Genomic DNA, 25,483 nt, shown 5'->3' on the forward strand with positions numbered 1-25,483 from the left:
AAGTAATGAAATTTGCACTAGTTATTTTATTTTGACTTGTACATTTTATTTTTTAATCTTGTTTGTATTTGATGGGTGCCTACTGCCTATAAAAAGTTACAGATTTGAGGCTTTGAGCACTAAAGCAATTTTTTGCTCTAGATTATTTCTGGATTTGTGAATCTATGTTGTCAGGTTGTGCTTGTGCAAGTATATTGTTGACAGGTTTTATCATGTTGACAGGTTATTTTTTGATTTTTGAATATGTGATGTGTATTTTAATGAGTATAATAGAAGCTCTAAAGAAGGTTATGAATTTATGACAGGTTGTGATTATGAATCTGCGATATGTGTTGTATTTTTGGATTTATGAATCTATAACAGGTTCAGGTTGTGATTTTTTTTTTTTTTTTGATGAATCTGTAAGTTATGAAATGTGAAACGCAAAGCAAGTTGTAAAAAGGCCCAAATCTGGGCCAAGGCCAAAATAGAAAGCTAAAAAAGGCCTAAAGATGGCCATGGGTCAAAATAGATAAGGCCCGAATCTGGGCCACAATTGGTTCCTAAAAGAAGCCCAAAACTGGTTTCTAAAATAGGCTTAATTAGAGCATAAAAGGGCCATAAAACAAGTGGCCTGAATACTGCATATTTTTTTTTAAAAGCCCAAACAGAAAATTTTTTGAATAAAAAAAAACCAAAAGGCCCAACAAGCCTAAACTCTAGGCCCAAAACCGAACACCGACCGAAAAACTGACCAAAACCGAAACAAACCGAAATCGATGGTGTTTCAACTATTTCGGTCGGTTTCGGTTGACAATTTTGAAAACTGAAAATTTCAATTTTGGTTGGCCAATTAAAAAAAAAAAAAAAAAGCAACCGAAACTGAATTGAAACACCCTACAATAAACAGTTGGATTTCACCTCTTGTCTTATCAAGGCTTCTAGTAAGCCATAATACAAATAAAACTTCAAAAACTGTGAAGAAATTTTAAGAAAACCTAAATTATGTTCTACGACAGCTCCTGTTAGGTTCTAAGTATTTAGGAACTAATGTATTAGAACTCTAATATGTATTGTTGGCAAACCATGATCAAAACAGATGTCTAGTTATGTTTTAGACTTGCTAAAAGTATGTGATTTATGTAAAGCTGGAATCGAGTTAATTGCAGAAGTTACTGTGCATTTCTGCCTGATTCGATCAATCGAGAATTAGACTTGACCGATCGACAGTCGTGCAGATTATTTTTTCTGCAGAATTTCCAACTCAGCCATAAGCCCATATGACGTGTAGGGTTTTATGTTTTGCCCTAGGTATAAAAGGCAAACCCTAGTCACGTTTTTGTTGTTGTTCATATTGCTGTTTATGTGAATCTCTTGTGAAATCTGAGAGGTACTTGCCTTCACACAAGTTTGGGATTATCAAGAAGGAGATTTCTTCGAGAGCTTGATGATCATTCAGTTGCTGCCATAAGAGCTTAAAGATACACAAGCGGGAGTGCTTGTACTTGCTGGAGAATCCAAGAAAGAATGAGTCTGTGGTCTCGAAACTTGCACGTGGTCGTGTCAGTAAGTTTCTATTGGTGGGTAGCAATAAGATATTAGTGGTCTAAATTGCTATTGTACAACTTCGATTCTTTCATAGTGGATTCAGGTTTACCTTAAAGATAGCTAGGTTAAATCCTCCCCAGGTTTTTTACCAGTTTGGTTTTCTTGGATCATCATATCTTTGTGTTTTTATATTCCGCACTTTGCATTGATATGATTATATGATTATGTTAACCTAGATCTGGAATTTGGACTAAGTAATAACTTGGCTTGTTAGCTAGGTTAATCCAATTGTGGTTTAAGGGCTCTCTTTAGTTCACTTTCTATAAAGACTCTTTATTTATGTGTTATAATTCTATTGTTCTAACTATGTCTAACCACTAACTATTTGGACTGACTTTTCTACCATAACATACATACGAATACACACACACACACAAACCCATATTACTTGTTGTCTTTTGGGGTGCTTTGTCTTGTGTACAGATTTGCTCTAAGCAAGGTTCTGTGCAGATAGTGAGCCAAGCCCAACTCTCTTATCTACAATAAAAAGCCTTAGCTCAAAAGCTTAAAAGGCCCCTGCAATGATCTATAAAATTATATTTTATACATAATTTTAAACTACAAAACTTGCAATATAAATAATTTATTGATGACATAGCTATTATTTTAAAGTTTTTAGAAATTTTGCAAGCATGTAATATAAAAAGAAAGAGTAATTCAATGGTAGATTTGTCAAAATTTACCTCCAATAAAAAGATATCGAGTAAGATTGTAGTTTTATGCTATAACCAATTTTGTAACTAAACTTTATCCTTTAATTATTGTCTTTCATAATATGTATTTTCTTGAGACAAAAAAGTTGATGCTACACAAAATTAGCTCCCTCTAGTCTCATACTAAACATCTTGGGTCATCATATCTTCCCTATAATTACTCAATGTATGTGAGAGTGAGACGAGAGACTATATATCCTTATTTGAAGATTAGGACTTTGAATGTTGATTTGATTTTGACATGTGCTAGGTGGTTAGGATTCCAAGTAAGCTTGGGGCCAATCCTGTCAAATGATTTCCTCAAAAAAAAAAAAAAAGTGACAAAATTTGTGGTAAAAATATCAGTATTGATAATTACTATTACCTACTTATCACTCCTGCTAATTACATTTTTAGTCCCTCAAGCACGAGGATATCATTTCAAATTATACATTTTATGTAAACAATGGAGTGTCCAAGCGCCCTTTAAGGACCAAATAAAACGAAGCCGTAAGGGACCAAAATTTAGTTTACCAAGTGAGTTTCAATTAGTATAACTAGTAAAGTTTTTTGTTATCGAATATTAAAAAAAAAATTATTGTTCAAATCTCGTTTATATAAAAAAAATTAATTAGTGTCTTAGCTAAATTTTAAAAGACAATTATCGAGAGGCATGATGTTCTTAAAATCTTAGAAAATTGACACTCCTTTCTCCTATGGTTCCTACTCTCTTGGGTTGATCACAAAACTTTCCAATATCTAAGAATAGGAAGAGGAGCATCTTAATTAATCTCTTTAATAGTTTTTATTGTTGAAAAGAAGGAAACGTGGGATGTTAATTGTGAGACAAAAACATTTGTTGGGTGAAGGTGAAATACAAGAAAGACAATGTGGTTTATTAATTTATGGGCTATAGAGGGTGGGAAAAGCCCAATTTGGAAGGGAGTAGAGAGCGAGAGATTGTTTAAAAATTGAGATAGGCAAAGGCCCATAGTAGAGACCAGGGATTGTTTAGATTAGAAGCCAGCCCAATTGTTATCACATATTATCTATGAGCCCCAACCCCCAAAACCAACGCACCAAATCCAAAATCCACAGCTTGGTGGGTGACCTCCGGACCGGAAATCGTCGCCAAGTCCACCGCCACTCTCTCTCTTCGATCCAATCTTTGATTTTGTGGATTGATTCTGTAAATGGGTACAAAAGAAGAAGCTCAAGGAACCCTCTCATCAACTGATTTTGGTGTTGCTGCTTCTGCTTTCATCCTCAATTGGAATACAGTTTGCTCTTCTTTTCCTCCATGGACATGGGTCCTTTCTCATCATCAAGTTAGTGCTCTCTGTCTCTGTCTTTCTCTTTATTCACAATTCCTCTTTTAATCTTTCCTCTCCTTTTAATGTACACAGGTGGAAGGATACTTATCTTTGGAGAACATGCTTCTCAGCTCAACTCAGGTCTGCCCTTCCCCTTCATTGCCTTCATGTTGCTCTACCACTTTTAAATTGCTTTAATTGATGCCAACCTTGTGTAGGAAGACCATGGTGAACTGAGTTGCCCTGGGCCTGGGATACACTCTCACCAAGAGGACCCCATTGATGTTGATGATGCCACCTTAGTATGTGTTATACCTATGTAGATATACATATTACTCATCAAATTTTACACTTTTTTTTTTTTTTTGGTATGCCTATTGATGATTCTTGTCTCATTTACAACATTGATCAACTTCTTGCTCTTATGCTAGGTCCACACCAATCCTTGTAAAGTACATTACTATGATCTCCATATAATTTATTGCAATTCATATCGAGTTCCAGTGCTATATTTTCGTGCCTATGACAGTGGTATGTTCATCTCTTTTTAACTTACATTATAAGATGAATGTGGACTTTATATAAATGATAGTACAATATGAAATAGGCACCGCCTGTTTTTTCGTAAATATTTTACCCAAACCAAATTTATTTTTGCAGTATTAAGCACATAAAAACTTGTTTGGCATTACGGTATAACATGTGGTTTTGTTGTCTTATTTAGTTTGGCCCTTTTTAAGAAACATATGTTACAAATTCATTTAACTTGATATACTTTTATAAAATGAATGTCTACATGTTAGATTGGCCAGATTGGTAATTGAGATCGCTAGTAAGCTCTAGCTCGAATGCCACCTCTTCTAATAAGAGAAAGGTGGAAGGTGAGGTTGTGGGCTTAAGACCCACGGACTGTGTATAATACCATTAACTGATGTAGAAGTCAAGTTGTTGCATAATGGTCACACAAAATGCAAGCATTTTCAATGTGCATATTAATACCACTATTTATCTATTTGAAATATTTTTTCAAAAAAAAAAAAAAAAAGGTACTGATATCGTATTAAGCATATAGATGGAGAACCTCTGGAGTTTGATGAAATTGAAAAGGACCTTCCTGCCTACTCTAAAAAAGCATTGTCAGATTCAAAATGGACGTTCATAACCCAGGAGGTACATTTTTATATTTTAATTTCCTCTTGTTTCTGTTTGGTTTTGTTCCCCAAACCCCCCCCCCCCCCCACCTTTTTTTTTTTTTTTCTTTTTTGAGTTATTACATTCATAAGTGATTGTAGTATACGATTTGGATAAATGCATCAATGATGTTTTGCATAGATGGCACCTTCTCCCTTTATAAAGACAGAGTGGAGGGTGAGATCATGGTTTGAGATCAGCCAGGTGATATTGTGACTTAAATCCAAAAGTAATTTGCATAAAAAGCATTGGACTGCTATGCCAAGAGCCTTGTAGCTCAATTGGCACCTCTTGATGCTTCATATGAAGACATCAAATGCTCAAATCCCCTCTCCCCTATTGTAATTATAAAAAAAAAAATCGAACTGCTATGCTTCTTTTTTTATGCTTTTTCAATCTAAAATTTAGGGGATGTTTGCTACGTAGTAATAGATCTTGTAATAGACTAATTATTCATGTGGAATAAATATTTGGTCAATTGAGTGCATTTTCATTACAAGGAATAGTGATACATTAGGAATAGCTATTCATTAAAAATCAATGATGATAACTTTAAAATATTCATTTTTCAAGATAATAGAGTGCCACAATGAGTGTAAAATAATTGTATAACTATGATTTTTGATAAATATAAATTTGGGATTTTATTCCAATTTTACAACTAAAAATATGTATAGTAATAGTTATTCTATTACAACATCTTTTATTCACAGTAGTATAGATTTCCATTTCGAATGTAATGTCATTTAGTGTGCCAAATGTGCCCCTAAAATCATAAAACTATAATGTTATACAATCTCTACCCATGATTTTGGGGGTAGCTGGACTGTACATGGGTTTTCTTTTCCCAAGAATAGAGAATAATCTAACCTATTTTATTACCGGAAAGTTATCACAAGCTTTCTAGTGATTTCAAGGTGACATTGAACTCCAGGTTACTGTTACATAAAATATGTTATAGATGTTTATCTAACTCGGCTCTATACATCTGGTGGTTCTTCTTTGGCATAAACAAAGGTTCTCATGCTGCTATATTGAATTGACATATGAAAGTGATTCAAACTCTAGATAGTAGCTTGTAACATTAATTTTAGTGGACCTAATTGGATATTACATAGTGGTTAGTGTTTGCAGCTAGAAAAAACAGGAAAGGCTATGGTGGTTGAGACTTAACGTACATATTTCATGCATTACAAATAAATACTCATTGTTCATTCATTACAAACGGAAGTGTGTGCTAGTTGGTTTGCATCAGATATGTGGTAAATTTGCAACTGAAACAATGTTGGTTGTTTGTTTAAAACTTGAAACTGAATTCTATTTAGCCATGGGAAAAGCAAGATATCTCAATGAAATATCACTTGTCAATTTTACTTGCAAAAGCTGTGTTTGATGAATTAGACCTTCAGGCTTAAGTTGACTTGTCATGTTTAGGAGCATCCATACTTGAACAGGCCATGGTACAAATTACATCCGTGCGGGACCAGTGAATGGATGAAGCTGCTATTTCATGCAGATGATGCTCTGGCTAAAACTGGAGTGGCGATTGAATTATACTTGGTTGCATGGCTCTCTGTTGTTGGGCATGTGGTTGGTCTTAGGATCCCCTTTGAAATGATGAAGCAGCTATAATCAGTTGTACAGTTAATAACCATTCATTAGATATCTGTTTATAGCATGAAATGAAAGTAGGAGAATGCGCTTTTTCTTTTCTTTTTTCCCCCTCTTCTGTGTGTGTATATATATGTGTGACAGTGACTGCCCAAAGTATGATAACGTTTATGCTTAATTTAGTGAACGTTTTGCCTCCCAATAATTTTATGAAATATTGTTGTGTGGAAACTTGAAAAAGATCACGGTTTAAAATACCGTCAATATTATCACAACAGCCTTAATGTGCATTTGGGACAAGTTGAAAATTTTAGCTTATTTGCAATTTTTGCTTAATTTTTCTATTATTCATAGGTCTCACTGTACTTTTTGGTACTATTTATGGGTCTCACTGTACTATCCAGCTACCTTTTACATTTATCTATAATATTTTTAGCAAAAAGTTTTCAGTTTTAACTAAATAAGTTTATCTCAAATGGACACTTGGCAAAGATTATTTTTGCTAACTTATTTTACTATTTAGTTTATTTTTGCTACTATTCAGTTTATTTTTGCTACTATTCATGAGTTTCACTCTACTTTTTGTACTATTCATGGGTACCAATATGTTTTTTCAGCTAAATTTTACCTTTATCTACAGTACTTTAAAAAAAAAATTTCAGTTTTAGCAAAATAAGCGAATTTCAAACGGACCCTTAGTAGAAAAAAATATTAATCTTGAAATATTGTTTCGAAATATGGCCTGTTGTGAAATTTAGACCCCGGTTGATAGAATTAACAAGTTTTAAACCCAAGTTGTTAATTAGATTTATTATGCATAAAACTTGTTAAAACAAACAAACATCAATATCATATCAAAACTAAGTGCAGCGGAAAAATAAATAAGACAAGATATGATGACTTAGGAAAACCAATGAAACCAACCAGTTTCACAGTAAAAACCATGGAGGGAAACCTTCTCGAAAAGCAATTCACTATAGTAAAGAGAAATTTCAGATCTAGTACAAAACCTTTGTCCTTAGACTCTACAATCACTGTAAATGAACTCACAGCAGAAACCTTTTACCGCTTCAGAACCTCTGAACTCTTCAATATATGAATGCTACCCTTTGATGCACGGATCCTAGTACGTAACTAACCAATTGCACGAATCCCAGTACACGACTTCAATCACCAACTAGAGAAGAAGAAGTTGGTTGCAAAGTTCTTCACTTCATCAACAATGAAGATCAAGAAGCACTTGGTTACAAAACCCTAAGGCGCAAAAATGCAGTAACTTCTTTTTGAGAGAATAAGGCTTCGGTCATCTTTTTCATATGTTCTCCTTGTATTCTCTTATATGAAAGCCTCTAAAATAAGTCTTATATATGCCTAGGGTTGTGAGAAAAGAAACCCTACACAAATACAAAAGCCTGGCCCAAAAATCAAATCTGAAAATTTTGATTTCCGTAAACTCGATAGATAGCCTCGATAGATAGCATCTGTCAAGCCTCATTAAACCTCGATAGATAGCATCTGTCGAGCAGCTGTCGAGCAACTGTCCACCAGGTGTCCAGCAGGTGTCCAGCTTTAGTAAACACATTTTCTTCATTTGTTTCTTGGTCCAATCTTCATGGCTTTAATACTAGACTTGAACAACATGTTCTTTGAAGTATTAAACACATCCTAGATCAATCAAAATACAAGTAAAGTGCGTTTTGTCAAAGGATTAGCCAATTACATAAATGAATTACATATGTTCTAAACAATTGAAACACATATGTCCTAACAATCTCCCCCTTTGGCAATCCGTGACAAAACCACAACAAACAAATGAACATATGAGAGAAGTCATAAATCACTCAACTCATACTCACTTGTTGAATACAATAAAATCTACCCTAACACAAACTCTTGAAAAACTTTGCAAGAAGAGAGTTTATGGCATGGAAGACTTTGACTACCTGTATTTCTGAAACACTTTAAACAAAACTCATCAAGGCATCTTAGTGTGAGACAGAAATAATAGATTGCATACAAAATAAAGAAACATGTGTATAAAGATAGAAAAGAAACAACACATGTAGAGATAGGTGATGAAAACATACATCATCACATATACCACTTGATAAGCGCAATGTATGTAAACATGGTCACAAGACCTAGGTACAAGAACAAGAAGTTAAAAGTAGCTCCTACAACAACAAGGAGGTAAACACTCCCCCTAACAAGATGAAACACATCTTCTCCTTAAAAGGTCATGTATTTCTCCCTCTAACTTGTAGCATCTTAAAAAGAAACCACAAATTCTTCAATTTCTCTCACTTTTTGTCACGATTGACAGAGGGTACAGGAAGCTATAAAGCTTCACTCGAGAAACATAAAGATGATAAAAAATGATCAAGAGGGCACAAAGAATCCATAAAAATGCATGAATGTAAGGAAACAAGATGCTATGGATAACAAGATAAGAGAAACATGCAAAACATGTGAAAAAAAATGCATGCAGAGGATCTCAATCGATCGAGAGGTATCGAGGAGCTATCGAGTAGACCTCGATGGATCGAACAACTATCAAGAAGCTATCGAAGGGGTAGAAACTTTCTCGATCGATCCACCTAACTATCGAGAGGTGTCGAGATTGCGATAAGATGCTACATAAGAGCTCGACAGATAAACCAGGTGTCGAGAGGTGTCGAAAGGTGTCCAGCTTAAGTAAACATCTTTTCTTCACTTGTTTCTTGGTCTAATCTTCATGGCTTTAATACTAGACTTGAACAACATGTTTTTTGAAGTATTAAACACATCCTAGATCAATCCAAATACAAGTAAAGTGCGTTTTTTCAGAGGATTAGCCAATTACATAAATGAATGACATATGTTCTAAACAATTGAAACACATATGTCCTAACATGGCCATTTATATTTTGAACTCAAAATCAACAACCCATTGCAAAAGGGGTTTCAGCTATGGGTCCAGTCAGGTTCGAGCTCAACAATGCATGATGTACAAAATTAAGTATGTCCGAGAAAAAATCAAATATTTTTAATAAATTAAAAAAAATATTTGTTTTTGTACTCTACTATTATTGAAATCATTGATTTTTTTTCTTCTAAAAACCCCCTTATGTTCACCATTGTATAGTTTTTTTTTTTAATTTAATTTAGTTGTTATTTTTGTTTTGAAGTAGATTTTAAAAGAAAAATTATTATACTAAAATTTAATTTTTAATGGTTATCGACAATTTTTAGCTATTTGACTTATTCAAGTTCCCGGTTTCTCAAAAAAAAAAAAAGACTTATTCAAGATCCTAATCATCTTAATTAATAGAAGAATTATATAAGAAAATAATTAATTTATTTATTATAATAACATCATCATCAATAACCTATAAATATTGAAATTAGCTATGAACAAGTTTATCAAGAACAAGATCAATGAGAGGGTTCAAGGATCGGTCAATCGACACATTTTCAGCTAACAGGCACCTTTTTCTACGAATAGGCACCTCTCGATTTGTTGTGTTTTGGTTTTGATAAAAAACGTATTAGAATAACCTCAAATAGGGAGGTGGGTTACAGAGTAGTAACAAAATGAACTACAGGCGGAAAAGTGTCAAAAATTATTGAGACAAACCACATGTGGGTAAAATATAATTATTCTTGACAAAATTTAATTACAAAATTGGTTATATCCTACAGCTACAACTTTACTCAATATCATTACTATTACTATATATTTCAAAAATTTGACCTTTAAATGTGGGTGCAGGTCTGTGTACCGCATTTGTAAGTTTTACAAGTGGAGAAGAGGTATAAGGAGCAATAACTTTTTTATCCGTGCTTTTATATGAAATTAGTTGTGCATAAGTACTTGTCACTAAATCTTGCTTTTCAGAATGTAAATCTGTTAGGGAAGATCTTCCTTAACCTTGCGCGCCTGTACTCTCAATTGCATTATGCGATTATATGTTTTGTAATTGAGATGAATTTAGGCACATTCTTGTACTAGCATGCAAGTTTTGATACCCCTCCAGCCAGGAAAAAAACCTTGATTTCTGTGAATATATCACGTTTGGTAAATAAGGATTATTTTCCATATTTCATTTATTTACTTTTTATTGTATAGCATTTGATCAATTATTAAGCTACATATCTGGTTGCATGAGAACTTGAGTAATTTAAGCTTTCTTTTTCTTTTCCCTTCATAGAAGAATGATCAAACACCTAAATAAAACTGGAAGTAAGGTAGAACCAAAGATAAGGGAATGGATTCATATTGTTACACTTGCCATGTTAATCAAAAGATTGGAAGTTTGGGAGAGAGCAAAAGCATAAGCTATCACATTCTCTCTCTCGGTTGTATTCATAACTGAGGTGGCTTACCTTGCAAAGAATTTTCGAAAACGAAGAAAAATGGAAAGTCATTTGGCAAGGGAAAATCTTCATCCTTCAAGAATGACAAGAAAGAATTCAAGAAGAAGGATGCTAAATATTCATCACCATCTCAAGGAATCAATTCTTATGAATGCAACGGGCATGGTCATTTGAAGAGGGAATGCCCAAATAATTTAAGAGGGATGGGTAAAGTGTTAACCACCACCCTTAGCGATTCTGAGAACTCAAGTTCAGATTTGGATCATAGCTGTGATGGTGATGGAAGCTATTCTGCCTTTATGGTAATTACCTCAATGGACTCAAAGGAAGAATTAATTGAGTTGAATGAGGAACTCGGTGAGCACACTGATGTTGAAGAAGTGGAAGCTACTGACGATGAAGAAGAATATCTTGAAGAAGGTGATATGAAACTTCAAGATGCTTATGATGCATTACTTGAAGACTGTGGCAAGTCTGCCAAAGTAGCAAAGAGTACAGTTAAGAAAATGAAGAGAGTCGAAGTAGACCACAAATCCACTTTTTTGCAACTAAGAGATGCCGAATGTGAAGTCTAGAATTTGAAAGAAGAGTTATTGAATGCTTACTCTAAGAACAAATTTCTTGAGTTAGATGTGATCCAAGCAAATGCAAAGGTTGAATGCATCATAACCAAGAAGCTTGACAACATGCTCACATCTCATAAGTCATTTTCAGACAAAATCAAATTGGGATACACTTGTGAAGGAAGTTCAAGTGTTGAACCAAAAAGGAAGATGAAGTTCAAGTTAGCAAAGGATGTGGGGAAGCCAAAGGTTGGGAGTCCAAATATTGAGAAGAAGGCCACTGTGGCAAATTCTAAGGTAAAAGGGAAGTCATAGACTAAGAATTAAAGAGGATCTCAAGAGAAACATTTTTGCCATCACTATGTTATTCGTGGTCATACAAGACCAAATTTCTTCAAGTTTCAAGTCCTCAAGAGAGCCAATCTTCAAAGCGCTCAAGGAAATGAAAAAGGGAACCTAAGAGGAAAGAAAGCTAAGGAAGACAATGGTGGACACCTCATTGAAGATGTCATAGAGATGCTCAATGGCATTTCATCGTCCCTAGCTAGCTTCACCCCGAGATTTAAGCATTATATAGCATGTACCCTCCTTCTAAGGATCTTACCCAAAACACTCATGCGGTGTGGGTGAAGAAGGGTACTTATGTATGATTTCTCTACCATGTCCATGCATCAATATTTCCAGTGTTTTAGGGACATAGTTTCATGCATATTATCATGTGCATCTTCTTTTGGTTATCATGCTACCCCTCTAGCATGTTTCTTTGAATAGTTTTTTTTTGTTTAAAAGTTTGTTCGTTTATGATCTTTCTTTTATTGTTTTTGTTTTAAGTGTGTAAAAATCCAAAATTCACATAAAAAGTACAAAATTCAAAAAGTTTAATCACTTGTGTTGTGTCATACCACATGTTGAGTTTGGCCTAGTATCTTCGTACTAATGGCGTAGTGTATTTACGAGCTTAGTCTTGTTATGTACGCACATATATTAAATGTGAGTGAAATCTAAAAATCTATGTTTGATTGTTGTAAATAGATCTTCAAGCTTGCCATGCATGTCTAGCCAATATTCTTGATTGATCTTAAGACATTCGTAGACTTGATCTTATATATCTCCTCACATTTAATTTTCTATCAAAAAGCTCTTCAAACATCAATCTCTAAAAAGAGAGAGAGTTGAAAAAGTTTTTCTTTGAGAACTAGTTTGACAAGGAAAAGTTGGAGCAAAATCTATATTTGATTGTTGTAAATAGATCTTCAAGTTTGTCATGCATGTCTAGCCAAAATTCTTAATTGATCTTAAGACATTCGTAGACTTAATCTTATATATCTCCTCATATTTAATTTTTTGGTTAAAAAACTCTTCAAACATCAATCTCTAAAAAGAGAAAGAACTGAAAAAGCCTTGTTTTTAAAACTAGTTTGACAAGGAAAAGGTGGAGTAAAATCTATTCAAAACGTATGATGCCAAAGCCAAAGACTTATTCCTCAAAGAAATATAAAAACTTTCATGGCATCGATGCTCAAAAAATTGATTTGTGTTGATCAAAGTTTGAAAAATGGAAGCCAAATTGAAAACTTTCAATCAATGTAAACACTTTGGTGAGGAGTCATATACGTTCATTTATATTCATGAGATAGGTCTCTTGTCTTCGTGTTATTTGTGTATGACTTGATTGCATTGATCATTGAAACTTTATGCTACACTATGGAATAATTCATACTTGATACCCACACATAACACACAAGTCTAATGTTCAATAAATACCCATTTCATTTATGTGATTGTATATTTTAAATGTGATGTGTGTATACTCAATTGCTTGTTGTTCAAACTAGAAAGATTTTTGAGTGTTCTATTTTTTATTTTTTTGGAAGTGATTTTTGTCACTCTTGTTTTGAAAAACTTAATGATTGGCAATTTCATGACTCATTTCGTGAGTGGATGTAGTCCCATCCAAGTCACGAGATGAAATAAGGAAATTTCTATTTCTTCACAAAATCAAGCAGAAAGTTTAGCGATTCAGTTGCGACTACTTCACAACTTAGACCTGACCCGCAAAATCAACCCTATGCATTTGCACAATTCATGAGTAACTCGCGAGTCACTAACTCGCGAAATGCGCGAATAGTCAGTTTTTAAAGGGCTTGAAATTACAGTTTTTTAAAAACTTTGATTTTTTTTTTGTTCCTCGCGAGTTCCTCTCCTCAAATCACCAAATTTCTTCAAACCTTAACCAATTTCACTTGGATTTCAACCCTAAGACTACTCTAAGGTAATTTCTAACATTTTTTTTTATCTTTCTATTCCTTAGATTTTGTCTTAGATTGCTTAAAACCTAGGATTGGGTTCATCCAAGTCGCAAGATGAAATGAGGAAATTTCTGTTTCTTCACAAAATCAGACAGAGAGTTTAGCGACTCAGTTGCGACTACTTCGCAACTTAGACCTGACCCGCGACTACTTAGCAACTTTGTTTCTAACATCCAAGTCGCGAGATGAAATGAGGAAATTTCTGTTTCTTCACAAAATCAGGCAGAGAGTTTAGTGACTCAGTTGCGACTACTTTGCAACTTAGACCTGACCCACGAAATCAACCCTATGCATTTGCACAATTCGTGAGTAACTCGCGAGTCACTGACTCGTGAAATGTGTGAATAGTCAGTTTTTAAAGGGCTTAAAATTACAGTTTTTTAAAAACTTGGTTTTTTTTTGTTCCTCGCGAGTCCCTCTCCTCAAATCACCAAATTTCTTCAAAACTTAACCAATTTCACTTGGATTTTACCTCTAAGACTACTTTAAGGTAATTTCTAACATTTTTTTTTTATCTTTCTATTCCTTAGATTTTGTCTTAGATTGCATAAAACCTAGGATTGGGTTCATTTTAAATGGGGGTTGGGGAAAACTTTTTTTTTTTTTGCAATATTTTTTGTGATTTTGTTGATTGGGCTTAGTCCCATTTGTGTTGTTGATGACAATGGTGGCCCCATGTGGCAAAAATAACATGTATTGAGGGTTAATATGTGCATTCATTTCATCATATATAGGGTTAATACGTGCATGTTAGGTGTTTGATAAAATGTCTTTAAGGCATTTCTTCAGTTGTTTGGACTCCGTTGAGTGCCATTTCTTGGGGTTAGCCATGTTTACTCATTAGGAACATGTTTTGATCTTTGCTTGTGTGTTTTACACACTTTGCCCCGTTGTGCTTGTCCATGCTATATCCATGCATTGGTCACACCCTTGGTGCACACACCCTATCACACTTGACATGTCATGCAATGTTTCATGCTTTTAGTCTATTTAGACCATCTAGCATCTATAACATGTCTTTGTATTGTGTTTATGCTCTTTTAACTTAGGTTTTAGAGTGTTTATACTTGATTTTTGTACTAACTTGCATTTAATCAAGTTTGTTGCCATTTTGTGTACGGTTTGTGTTTGTGTGTCTATCTTACAGATGTCTCAAAGGTATTCAAGTGGGAAAACACCCATAATTGATCTCACATCTTCTCTAGTATCAAAGAGAACTAGGTAGGCTTTAGTTGCTTTTGATAGAAGGAAGTTTATGTGTTTGACGGACTTCCAATCCTTCAACACACACTTCAAGAATGCACCTACTGTGGTGGAATGGGTTGTGAAGTTTGACTATTTGGGATCAACCTTCATCCCTAGGATCTTTGCTGATAAAGATTGGGAAAACTTGTTTGGGATGTTCGCTAAGCCAATAGAGGAACTTATCAAGGAATTCTACTCAAACGCTTGGTTCACTAGAGCTTAATTGTGTTGGGTTTGGGGAAAAGACTTCATCATCACACAGGACTATCTAGCCAAGATTCTTCAAATGAACCATCCGTTAAATGTTGTCACAACTCCTTATGATGACAGAGTGGGACATTTTGATCTCATTCTTGAAACTCTAGGAGCTAATCTTGAAGTCTCTGTCACGGGTACATCCATTGGCACTACAAGGTTCACTCCTAAAATCAAGACCCTTGCATTGATCATGCACTCCAATTTGTACCCACTGACCAACATGAGCTTCATCAACCTTCGAAGAGCAAAGTTACTTTGTGATCTCATAAAGGGTGCTTCAATCAACATCTGTGCACACATTTTCCAAACTTTATGAAAACCTGCAGGCAAATCAACTACTAGGACTTGTCTTCTTTTTTGCAGTCTCATAATGAAGATTCTGCTTCTCAAGGGAATTCATCCTCCCAAGGATGGAACAATTCTACCTCGACAAGGTCTAATAACTTTGCAATCATTGAAAAGTGGCAAATTTTACTTTTCTACAAAGAGAGCAAAGAAGAGTTTCTCTAAAACTCCAAAGAGTGAATCGAAGACTCTTTTTCTTGCAACTCCCATTGGGCAATCTTCTACTGCTCTTGGTTCATCCCATCAGCCGAAAGCTAATGCATCTAGTCCTTGGACTCCAAAGCCTCAGCCATCTCATCCTTAACCTCATTTTCAATCATCCATTCATCAGCTGGATCGGATGGTGGCCATGATGGAAGGAATACATGATTGTATATTTGGACTATAATGTATCATGTATGCTCAGAACAATTAAGATTAGCGTCACCTTACTAGTCTTGAGATGCAATTGGATCAAATTCAACTCAAGCTTAAATCAAACTTTTAGTCATTCGTGACAAAAAGGGGGAGAAAGTTTTTGTCGTGAATATGTGAAGATTAGCATATAGTAAGGGGGAGAGCATATGGAAAGAGGGAGTACGGTGGGTATGCATATGGAAAGGGAGAGCATAGTGGATATATAGAAAGGCAATTAACTAATAGCCACACAAGATAAAAGTTTCTAACTGCTTCTAATTTATTTTGCCTAGTTTATATACCCTGCTTTATTTAAGCTTTCAGTATTTTAGTTTAAAAACTCAATTTGCTTCAGTACGTTTGTACCTTGGCTTTTATAACCTTTATGATGCATTTAGTTATCTATTTCCTCTTGCTTTAGTTTTCTTTATTGCATCATATGCCTTGTTGGACATGCAATTAGTTTTTGTATTGCACTTAATTGCTTGCATGTCTAGATTTTCATTTACTTGATAAATGTTCATTGTAGTTATTTCTTAATAACTATTCATGTTTGATCGAGTTTTGCTTTAAGTTATTTTCATGTGGTATCTACATGATCGCATTTTACTTGTTCTATATACATGTCTTGATTTCTACTTGTCTCAAACTTAATGAAGTTATTTGTTATGTGCAAGTGTTTTAGGTTACAGGTATATATGATACAAGTTCTCCATAGGTTTTAGACTTAGGTGTGAGTAAGTTTTGCCTTTGTTCCCAAACTCACATTTTAAGTCTAGAGTTTGTTTAAGGGTTTTGTCACGGAATAGCCAAAATGGGCAATTGTAAAGTTGTGATTCTCAACTATATTTTATTAGCTTTAATTTTGTGTCAAATTTGATTGTATTTTAGTCAATCATTTCCATATGTTTGTGGGATTTAATGTAAGGGTTGAGTGAGAGAGTTTGGTGAAAATTTGTGAAAAACAGTGAAGTTTATGTCTTGCTTGCGATTAACTCGCGGGTGGACAACCCACGAAAGGTCACGTGAGAAGCACATGCTGAAAGGTAAATAGTCAAATGTCAAGTTGTATTTCGTGAGTCATCTCATGACTGGACCATCTCTGTCTAGATGATTTTAAAGTGTGCTTTCCTTACTTCTTTACCCACACACTATATAAACCCACATTACCCACAAAATTGTAAGGAGACTTTCAAAAAGAAAACCTTAGAAATACACTTGAGAGTTAGAGATTGTAAAACCAAAACCATCTACACAATTTCTCTTAGTTTTCCTCTACTCCTACTTCTCCAATTACCAATCCTTAAGAGGTTCTTAACCCAAACACATACCTCACCAATCTAAGTGTTGTTGGTTGTTTTGCTGCTTGTGGGAAGCTTTGGAAAAGTCATTGATTGCTAGATGCAATTTGAAGCCAATTGTGGGATCCAGATAACTAGTGAAGACATGGCTCAATGGAGCTTGTTGGGAGCCAGAATTCGGAAAGTTCAAGTACATTGAGTAGATTAAGCTTGTAAGGTCTTTTTAATATCCTTATACTCCAACTTTATACACTACTAGATCATTTCGGCTTGGAGGGCCATAAAGATGTTTTTCGCCGAGTACTTCGGTTTCCTCTTCGATAACACATCTCGATGTTATCTTGTATTTGCATCTCTCTTCCTTTACTCTTGTGCTTTACATTTATTGCTTATTGTATTTGTTTATGCATTAGAGTGTTGTTTTGGTTTATTGCGTTTCATTTATTCTTATTCCACACTTAGATAAGTTGAGTAAAAGCAATTTAGCCGTAAGTTTAAAATTGGGAGTCTAAACAAACAATTGTGTTTTGCACTATCATGTTGTCAATAATAAAAAAAACTCATCACAAAATTACAATGTTATTATAACCAAAATTAAAATAAAACCAAAAAAATAAAAAATAAAACTTTATAATAATTTATTACTCAAAAAATTGATAGACATTGAAATTCATAGCCATGTAGATTGTGTTTTGATATAAAATCATATTCTTATTTTCAAAAAAACTAAGTATTAACCTAAACCAAAATTCAACCAAAGCTATAAAAAAGAGAGAGAAGACTTTGTGATGGAAAATTTAAAAAATACAGTACCAAAATACAGATTAAAAAATAACCATCAACCTTAATCAGAGTTATAAGGAAGAACAAAAATTCACCAAAAGAGAGAGATAATTCATAATTTTTTTGTGAGAAAAATATGAATTGAATGAGAGAAATGATATGAAATTTATACAAAATAAAAAGGGAAGAAGAATAGTCAAAATATAAAAAAGAGAAAAGAATAAAAGAAGTGTAATTGTAAAATTGAGAATAGTGGGGAGATAAAGAGGTAAAGGAAAAAGGAAAAAGTTGAAGGAAGTATAAGAATAAATGTGAACTAATAGGAAGAATAAGGGAGTGTTTGGTAAGAGATTTTAAACAACGTTTTTCTAATGTTTAAACAATATTACACGTATTTTTACACACTTTTTCACCTACATGAATTTTCAAAAAATACAAATAACATTACTAGAATAACATTACCAAACATCCTCCTAAGAGTTTTTATTTTACTTTATATTTTATAGAATAAGGAGAATAAAAGTCAAAAAAAGAAAAGATAAGAAGTAGAAAATTGGTAATTTTAAGGGGATGATGTGGGCCATGTGGCCGCTTACTTGGATGATTGGTAGATATAAATAGATTATGATTTATTTTTATGATAAATAGCCAAACACATACACACAAAGATAAGAAGGGAAAGCTAGTGAAGACATGATGATGATCTGAGCCTCACTCGACGTTGTGTAAAGGAAAAGGAGTCCTGCCCTCTCTGTCTGTTTTAAGGTACAGTTTTTCGTTGAACAATACATCTAATTCTTCTTCTTCTATATTCATTATTGATGTTTCCTTTGTTTAAGACAAATAAAAAGGTTGTTCTTTGTTTCGTCTAAAATTACACTTGTGTTTCTTTCTCTCTCATCTCAAAAGTCAAAACAGATCATAAAGCTTGCTCAATTTTACACTAAAAAAAAATTGGAAGGGAGAAGAGATTCTCTAGTTTCTGTTAAGTTTAGTTGTTGTTTGTTCAATACTTTTAGTCAACGATTGAATTAAGCGATTCCATGGACACAATTTTCAATATTGACGTGATTAACATGTTGTGTTTATAATAAAAGTGATCGCGACATGGAACAAGGATCAAGTTGGTGTCAGTAAAGTTATCTTTTAGTTTGCATGTGCGAAGTTCAGCTCATATCAATCTGACTCATCTCATTGAGAGCCAAAACTCATAAGGTTTTGAAGGTCAAGTAATTATGAGTCAAATCAAAACCATTTTTAATTTGAAAAGTTGGGTTTTTTTTTTTTTAATGTGCTGGCGCAGATTTGGAATTTTTAATGGGGCCCATTTGGTCTCTTTCATCTTGGATGCACGAGGGGACTGACTGGTCTCAATCAGATTCAACCAAATTTTCATTGATGCATTCATCACTCAGTTGTCAAGGCCAAAATCAAAGTGTAACACTTTGAATGTTGCCATCCATAGATTCTTCAAAATTCAGTTGTTCATTAGATGCTCCTAAGTCTAAACAATACTTTTTCAATTTTCTTAGACCATATATTACTTCATTGCTTGAATTTAAATCCTCTAGATTTTGATTAGCTATCACATTCATGATCTTGTTTTCGTTACAGGGCATTCACAAGTATTTTGAGATGCTGAAATTTATTCATGATATCTTAGATTTTTCTAAACGCTAAATAGCCAATGAGCTGACACTTCCTCCTACCTAATAATAGGAAAAAGAGAGAGGTTGTGAGTTTGAGTCCCACTGGTGGTGTGTACGTGTGTGAATTATCATGAATATAAGTCGCACAATTGTGGTTTTGAAGCCAGATTTTTTCAACCACTTCTGCATTTTTGGTCTTCTTCAACAGTGATTTCCCTATATGCTTCATTGCTACCTTGAAAAGTTGTTGAGCATATATTTATTGAAACGTGACTAGAAAAGTTCTTATTTGATGCTATATCTTTTTTATTTGGTTACAAATACGGACTAAACCAGAAAACTGATATCTTGAAAGAAATTCACAGTCTGATCAAGTTCATTTTTTTGGGACCCATCTTTAATAATTTCCAATTCCATAAAAGAAGTGGATAAATGATAGAAATGATCTCACGTTCTTTATTATTATTATAAACATTATGGATTTTTTTTTTTTTTTTTTTGTTGTTGTTGATAGAAATGATCTCACTCATTTTCATCCCTATAACCATACTTAGTCCACTACACTAGTTTAGGATCAGTATCTCATCTAAATTCAAAATTGGAGCAGTCATCATCTTAGCCTCATTCTTGAATAATGGTTTACAAGCATCATAACCAAAATTATCTCCAGGAATTTGTCTATGCTATATCTCACACAAACTTGGGCCCACTCAAGAATCTTTGAGTGCCAAATCATCTCATTTCCTTGTTCCCTTTTTTTTCCTCTCTTTCCTTTCTCTTTTTTTAAGTAATTTTGTCCTCTTGACTTCAAGCATCTATGCCAACCTCACTAGTTTTTATAGTTGTACTCTACTCAGGGTGATAAATGATTCCTTCCCAAAACCTTTACTTGGTAAAAATTGGATATGACAGGATTTATTTTGGGACATTAAAATAGTAGTTTATAATTAACTTTATACAAGTCTTGAAAGAATTCTTGAAAGCATAGGTTCTATGTTCCCCAACTTTTTATGATGTTTTGTGTTTAGCTCCTTAACTTATTATGCAGTTGTTCTCCAATTCTCATACTTTTGGTCTGTATCCTTCCGCTTTGGCTTTGCAATTTTTTATTTACATGAATGTTTTTTTGGGGATTTTCAGTTGCAGAACATGTGATAATTGCAAGAATGATGACATTCATATAAAGTGAAAGTGCCTCATATAATCTAATAAGTTTCTGCATTTGATTTTAAGTGGAAACCAGATCATATATCAAATTTTGGCTCTAACTTTAAGGAGTCTTCCCCTTAATTATTGTCTTTGCTACCTTTTCTCGTTGTTGTTCAGGCCAAGCTTGCTGAAAGCGCTTGATGTACAGATAAGAAAATTTTCAGGGTTTCTTGTTTTTTTTGAAATTGAAAACAAGAGAACAATATGGTTGCTAGTGAAGGCTTCATTAATGTTCATGATCATGGTACAGTAGTTGATAAGAAAAAAGTTAGAGTTCAATGCAAATATTGTGGTAAAGTGGTGAGTGGTTTCTTCCGTCTAAAGTGCCACTTAGGAGGTATACGTGGAGATGTTACCCCTTGTGAAAATGCTCCTCAAAATGTGAAGGAACTTTTTAGAAACAAATTACTTGAAAGGAAGATAGAAAGTTTAAGCAAGGAAGTTGATGAATTAAATAACCCGAATCTTCCCTGTAAAAGGAATTGCCGTCCTAACTTGAATAGTGTTAAGCATAATAAGCATGAAACAACTCAAACCGCTGGTTCTTGTGATGGGAGGCATGTCGATTTGGACTCTGCACAGGAAGACAGTCTTACAGACAGTGCTCCTCTTCCCTCTGGAAATACAGGTTCTCAAACAGCCATCAATTGCAAAGAAGGAAGAGTTTCATTATCAAGGAAAGCCCAAAAATGCATTGCTAGATTTTTCTATGAAACAGGTGTTGATTTCGGTACTGTCAATTCCCCTAGTTTCAAAGCAATGATAAATGCTACCCTGGGTGATGGTCAGATGGTGTACAACATCCCAAGTTGTCAGGAGCTAAAAGGGTGGATCCTTAAAGATGAGGTGAAGGATATCCAAGAGTATGTGAAGAAGATTAGGCATTCATGGGCAAGCACAGGGTGTAGCATCTTGTTAGATGGATGGATTGATGAAAAGGGTCGACACCTGGTTAATTTTTTGGTGGATTGCCCCCAGGGTATTGTTTATCTTCGCTCATCTGATGTTACATCTTTCATTGACGATGTTGATATGTTACAGTTGTTGTTGGATGGAGTTATTGAGGAGATTGGAATTGAAAATGTAATTCAAGTGGTGGCATGTTCTATAACAGGTTGGATGGGAGCTGTGGGTAAGCAATTCATGGATAGGTGCAAGAGAGTGTTCTGGACTGTGAGTGCATCCCATTGCATTGAGCTTATGCTAGAGAAGATTGAAATGATTGAGTCCATCAGAGGTATATTGGCTAAAGCCAAGTCCCTTACAAAGTTTATTTATGGCCATGAAACAGTTTTGAATCTTTTGAAGAAACATACTCTTGGCCGTGACCTAATTCGGCCCTCCAAAATAAGGTCAGCAATGCCCATTATGACTTTGGAGAATATTGTCTCAGAAAAGCTGCAATTAAAGAACATGTTTGCCTCACCTGAGTGGAACACATCAGTCTGGGCTCCTAGAACAGAGGGAAAGAGGGTAGCAGATTTGATGGAAGATAACTCTTTCTGGACTGGAGCTGGGATTGCCTTGAAGGCAACTGTACCAATTGTGCATGTTTTATGTTTAATCAGTCAGGCTGATAATCCACAAGTGGGGTACATATATGAAACAATGGACCAACTAAAAGAGACAATTAAAGAGGAATTTAAAGGTAAGAAATCCCAGTACATGCCTTTTTGGAAAGCGATTGATGAGATTTGGGACAACTTTCTCCATAGCCCTATTCATGGTGCAGGGTATTATTTAAACCCAAGTCTCTTTTATTCAAGTGATTTCCTAAGTGATGCTGAGGTTGCCTTTGGCCTTTTGTGCTCTACTGTCCGCTTGGTACAAGATCAGAGAAGTCAAGATTTGATATCCCGACAACTTGAAGACTATAGACATGCTAGAGGTAGTTTTGAAGAGGGGAGTGCCATTAACCAAAGAACCAGCGACCCTCCTGGTAAGAGACCTCTATAGTTTGGCCTCTTGCTTGCTTAATGTTTGGTTTGGTTTGAGTCTGTCAAAAACCATGATTTTAAACTTGTATTTTTATGTAAATTGAACTACAGCTCTATGGTGGTCTCATTATGGAACACAATATCCTGAGCTGCAGAGATTTGCCTTTCGAATTCTGAGCCAGAACTGTGACGGTGCTTCAAGATGCGGACTAAAGAGAAGTTTGGCCGAGAAGCTGCTTACAACTGGAAGGAATCCTATTGAGCAACAAGGATTGAGTGAACTGACATTTGTACATTATAATTTGCAACTGCAGCAGTTTCAGTCAGGCAAAAAGTGTGACATTGTGGCTGAAGAGATTGACCCAATGGATGATTGGATAGTTGATGAAGCACCAGAGATTGTGTCCCGAAATGTTCAATCTTCACGGATTAACTTGGGCTTCACTGAAAAGGCTATTAATGGGAATGGACCTTCTCGATTTCAAGCAAAGAGAGAACCCTTGTAAGTGAAGATAAAAGGTATAGTTGAAAAAGGATGGGGTATAGCAATGGAATTTGCCCAGATTTAGAACCATGTCTTCCAACAAGTGTTTAAGGATAAGTGTTAAAACTAACTCACATGGCATTTTTGTTTTCTCCTTCACGTACATATTTGTTTACAGTGTGTTTGTGTGCATTAAATCTGTAGCTTTTCTGATTCGTAGAACATACAATCATACGGTGCGTGAGAGAGCAGAAAGTTGAGAGTTATTTTGCCTTCAATAGATAGCAGTATAATTTCTCTGGCAACCTTCGGTCAGAAAGTTTGAGAGCAAATTTGTCACTGAGAATGACTTTTGAGTTTTTACATTTTGTTGCTCCATGTTAAACGTTTCTTGATCCCCATTATCAAATTGAATTATTTGAAGTCATTTGGAAGCTATGGCTAATATATTGATTTTGTCTTTGAACTTTACAAGAAATCGATTGGTTTTCGTACCAAAACTTTTGTGCTCTGCTACTTTATGTCCTTTTGTTTTTGGCCGTTAATTTTTTTTTTTTTTTTTTGAACAAAAAAAAGAAGGACAGGAGTGACCTAAGTTGGCGTCTTCTACCTGGTTGCGACTATAGTGACATTTTATCCACTGAGATCAGGTTTGTGGGAGTAGAGGATTCGAATGGGTCATAGATGTGGACCGACTCTATCAAGGTTTATCCCATGTGGTCTAATGGAAAGTTGGTATGCTATTTATTTTAGCATTAAGTGATTTGACTTGAAACAATTTTTTGTTCTTTAACTTTTCCTTTAAAGGTTGAACATGTGGCATCCAATGGTCTCACGCAGGGATAAACCTTAAAGACAACAACTATATTTTAGCCTATGAAAATTCTAATTTGTATATTCTACAACTACCAAATATGTCCAGTTTTAGTCAATTGGGCATCGGACCAATGGTAGAGTTAGGATTTGAGGATTTGATTTGAATATTTTGTGATATTTTAATGTAAGAAAGCTGACCAAAATATTGCATATTATTATATTGTGCTTTTTTTTTTTTTGATAATATATATTGTGTTTATCCATTGGGATTCTTATCACATGAATAATTCATTTTTCAAAAATTTAAAGGTCAAAACTCAAGCTTAGGATTTGAGGATTTGATTTGAATATTTTGTGATATTTTAATGTAAGAAAGCTGACCAAAATATTGCATATTATTATATTGTGCTTTTTTTTTTTTTTTGATAATATATATTGTGTTTATCCATTGGGATTCTTATCACATGAATAATTCATTTTTCAAAAATTTAAAGGTCAAAACTCAAGCTATAATGGAATGGTTTAGAGTAGATAAATAAATATCATTTGCAATTTATGTAAATTTTTGTTATTTTGGTTAATAAAGACTCATATAATATTCAAATTGTAATGATTTAAAAATATATTACGAACAATTAAGAGCTTTGTAACTCAATTGGTAAGTTTTTTGCATGGTTTAAAAAATCAAACCGGAGGCAAAACCAGACTTGCCTCTAGTTCCTAGTTTTTGACCTTTTTTCCGAACCGGATTGGCCTCCAGTTCCTAGTTCAACCAATTAGACCGGCAGGTCTGATCTGATTTTTAAAACATAGGTTTTTTGTTTAAATTCTACCGGCTCTATCCAAAGAGAGTTTTGTAGGTCACTTAACCCCTTCTTTTTTTTCTCTTTTCTTATTTTGAGAAAGAAGATTTCAAATTTTATTAGTCAATAGGCAAATCAGCCTGATAAGCAACTAAAGTGTGCAATGAGACATCTTCCATCCACACTAAATAACCAGTGACATGATGTACTTACCTAACTAGGTTGTGAACTACAATATTACATTTCCTACAAACATGAGAAAAACTAATACATTGAAAAGATTCAACAATAGCTTTTACATCTTGGATCAAAAGACCAAACGAAGCTGAGGATAGTGAATCCTCCATCAATGAGTTCATAAGAATTTCAAAATCTCCCTCAAGACTAGTAGAATCTAGCCCCCAGTTCTAAAGCAACTCCAAGGCTGTTACTGCTGCCATAGTTTCAATTTCCAACACAGTTAAAGGAAGAGGAATGGAATGAGACAACGGGGCCATGACCAAACCTCTGCAGTCTCGAATGATTACTCCTATCCCAGCTCTGTCCAACGTGGTAAACAAAGCCCCGTCAAAATTTATTTTGTAAATACCGTCCTGTGGAGCTGTCCACTTGACTCTCGACCTAGTTGCTTGTGG

General features: G+C 34.4%; 2 protein-coding genes across 3 annotated transcripts; both read left to right on the forward strand.

The window, feature by feature from the left end:
• The first annotated feature begins 3,340 nt into the window (after positions 1–3,340).
• Positions 3,341–6,622, forward strand: LOC142633639 (ubiquitin-like-conjugating enzyme ATG10). Of its 2 annotated transcripts, none has more exons than XM_075807878.1 (6): positions 3,341–3,607; positions 3,686–3,733; positions 3,811–3,894; positions 4,024–4,123; positions 4,665–4,762; positions 6,218–6,622. In XM_075807878.1, the coding sequence occupies exons 1-6, from the start codon at positions 3,473–3,475 to the stop codon at positions 6,413–6,415; spliced, it is 663 nt and encodes a 220-aa protein (XP_075663993.1). In that variant the 5' UTR covers positions 3,341–3,472; the 3' UTR covers positions 6,416–6,622. The 2 variants fall into 2 exon arrangements, with proteins under 2 accessions (XP_075663993.1, XP_075663994.1); XM_075807879.1 differs by having other exon boundaries at positions 3,532–3,607; positions 3,815–3,894.
• An 11,974-nt stretch (positions 6,623–18,596) lies between these two features.
• Positions 18,597–23,663, forward strand: LOC142636734 (uncharacterized). Its single transcript, XM_075811021.1, has 3 exons — positions 18,597–18,715; positions 20,926–22,747; positions 22,857–23,663. Exons 2-3 carry the CDS (start codon positions 21,013–21,015, stop codon positions 23,249–23,251), a joined length of 2,130 nt encoding a protein of 709 aa, XP_075667136.1. The 5' UTR covers positions 18,597–18,715; positions 20,926–21,012; the 3' UTR covers positions 23,252–23,663.
• Positions 23,664–25,483: the final 1,820 nt, after the last annotated feature.

This window comes from Castanea sativa, chromosome 5 (genome assembly GCF_040712315.1).
Source record: "Castanea sativa cultivar Marrone di Chiusa Pesio chromosome 5, ASM4071231v1".
Taxonomy (NCBI): Eukaryota; Viridiplantae; Streptophyta; class Magnoliopsida; order Fagales; family Fagaceae; genus Castanea; species Castanea sativa.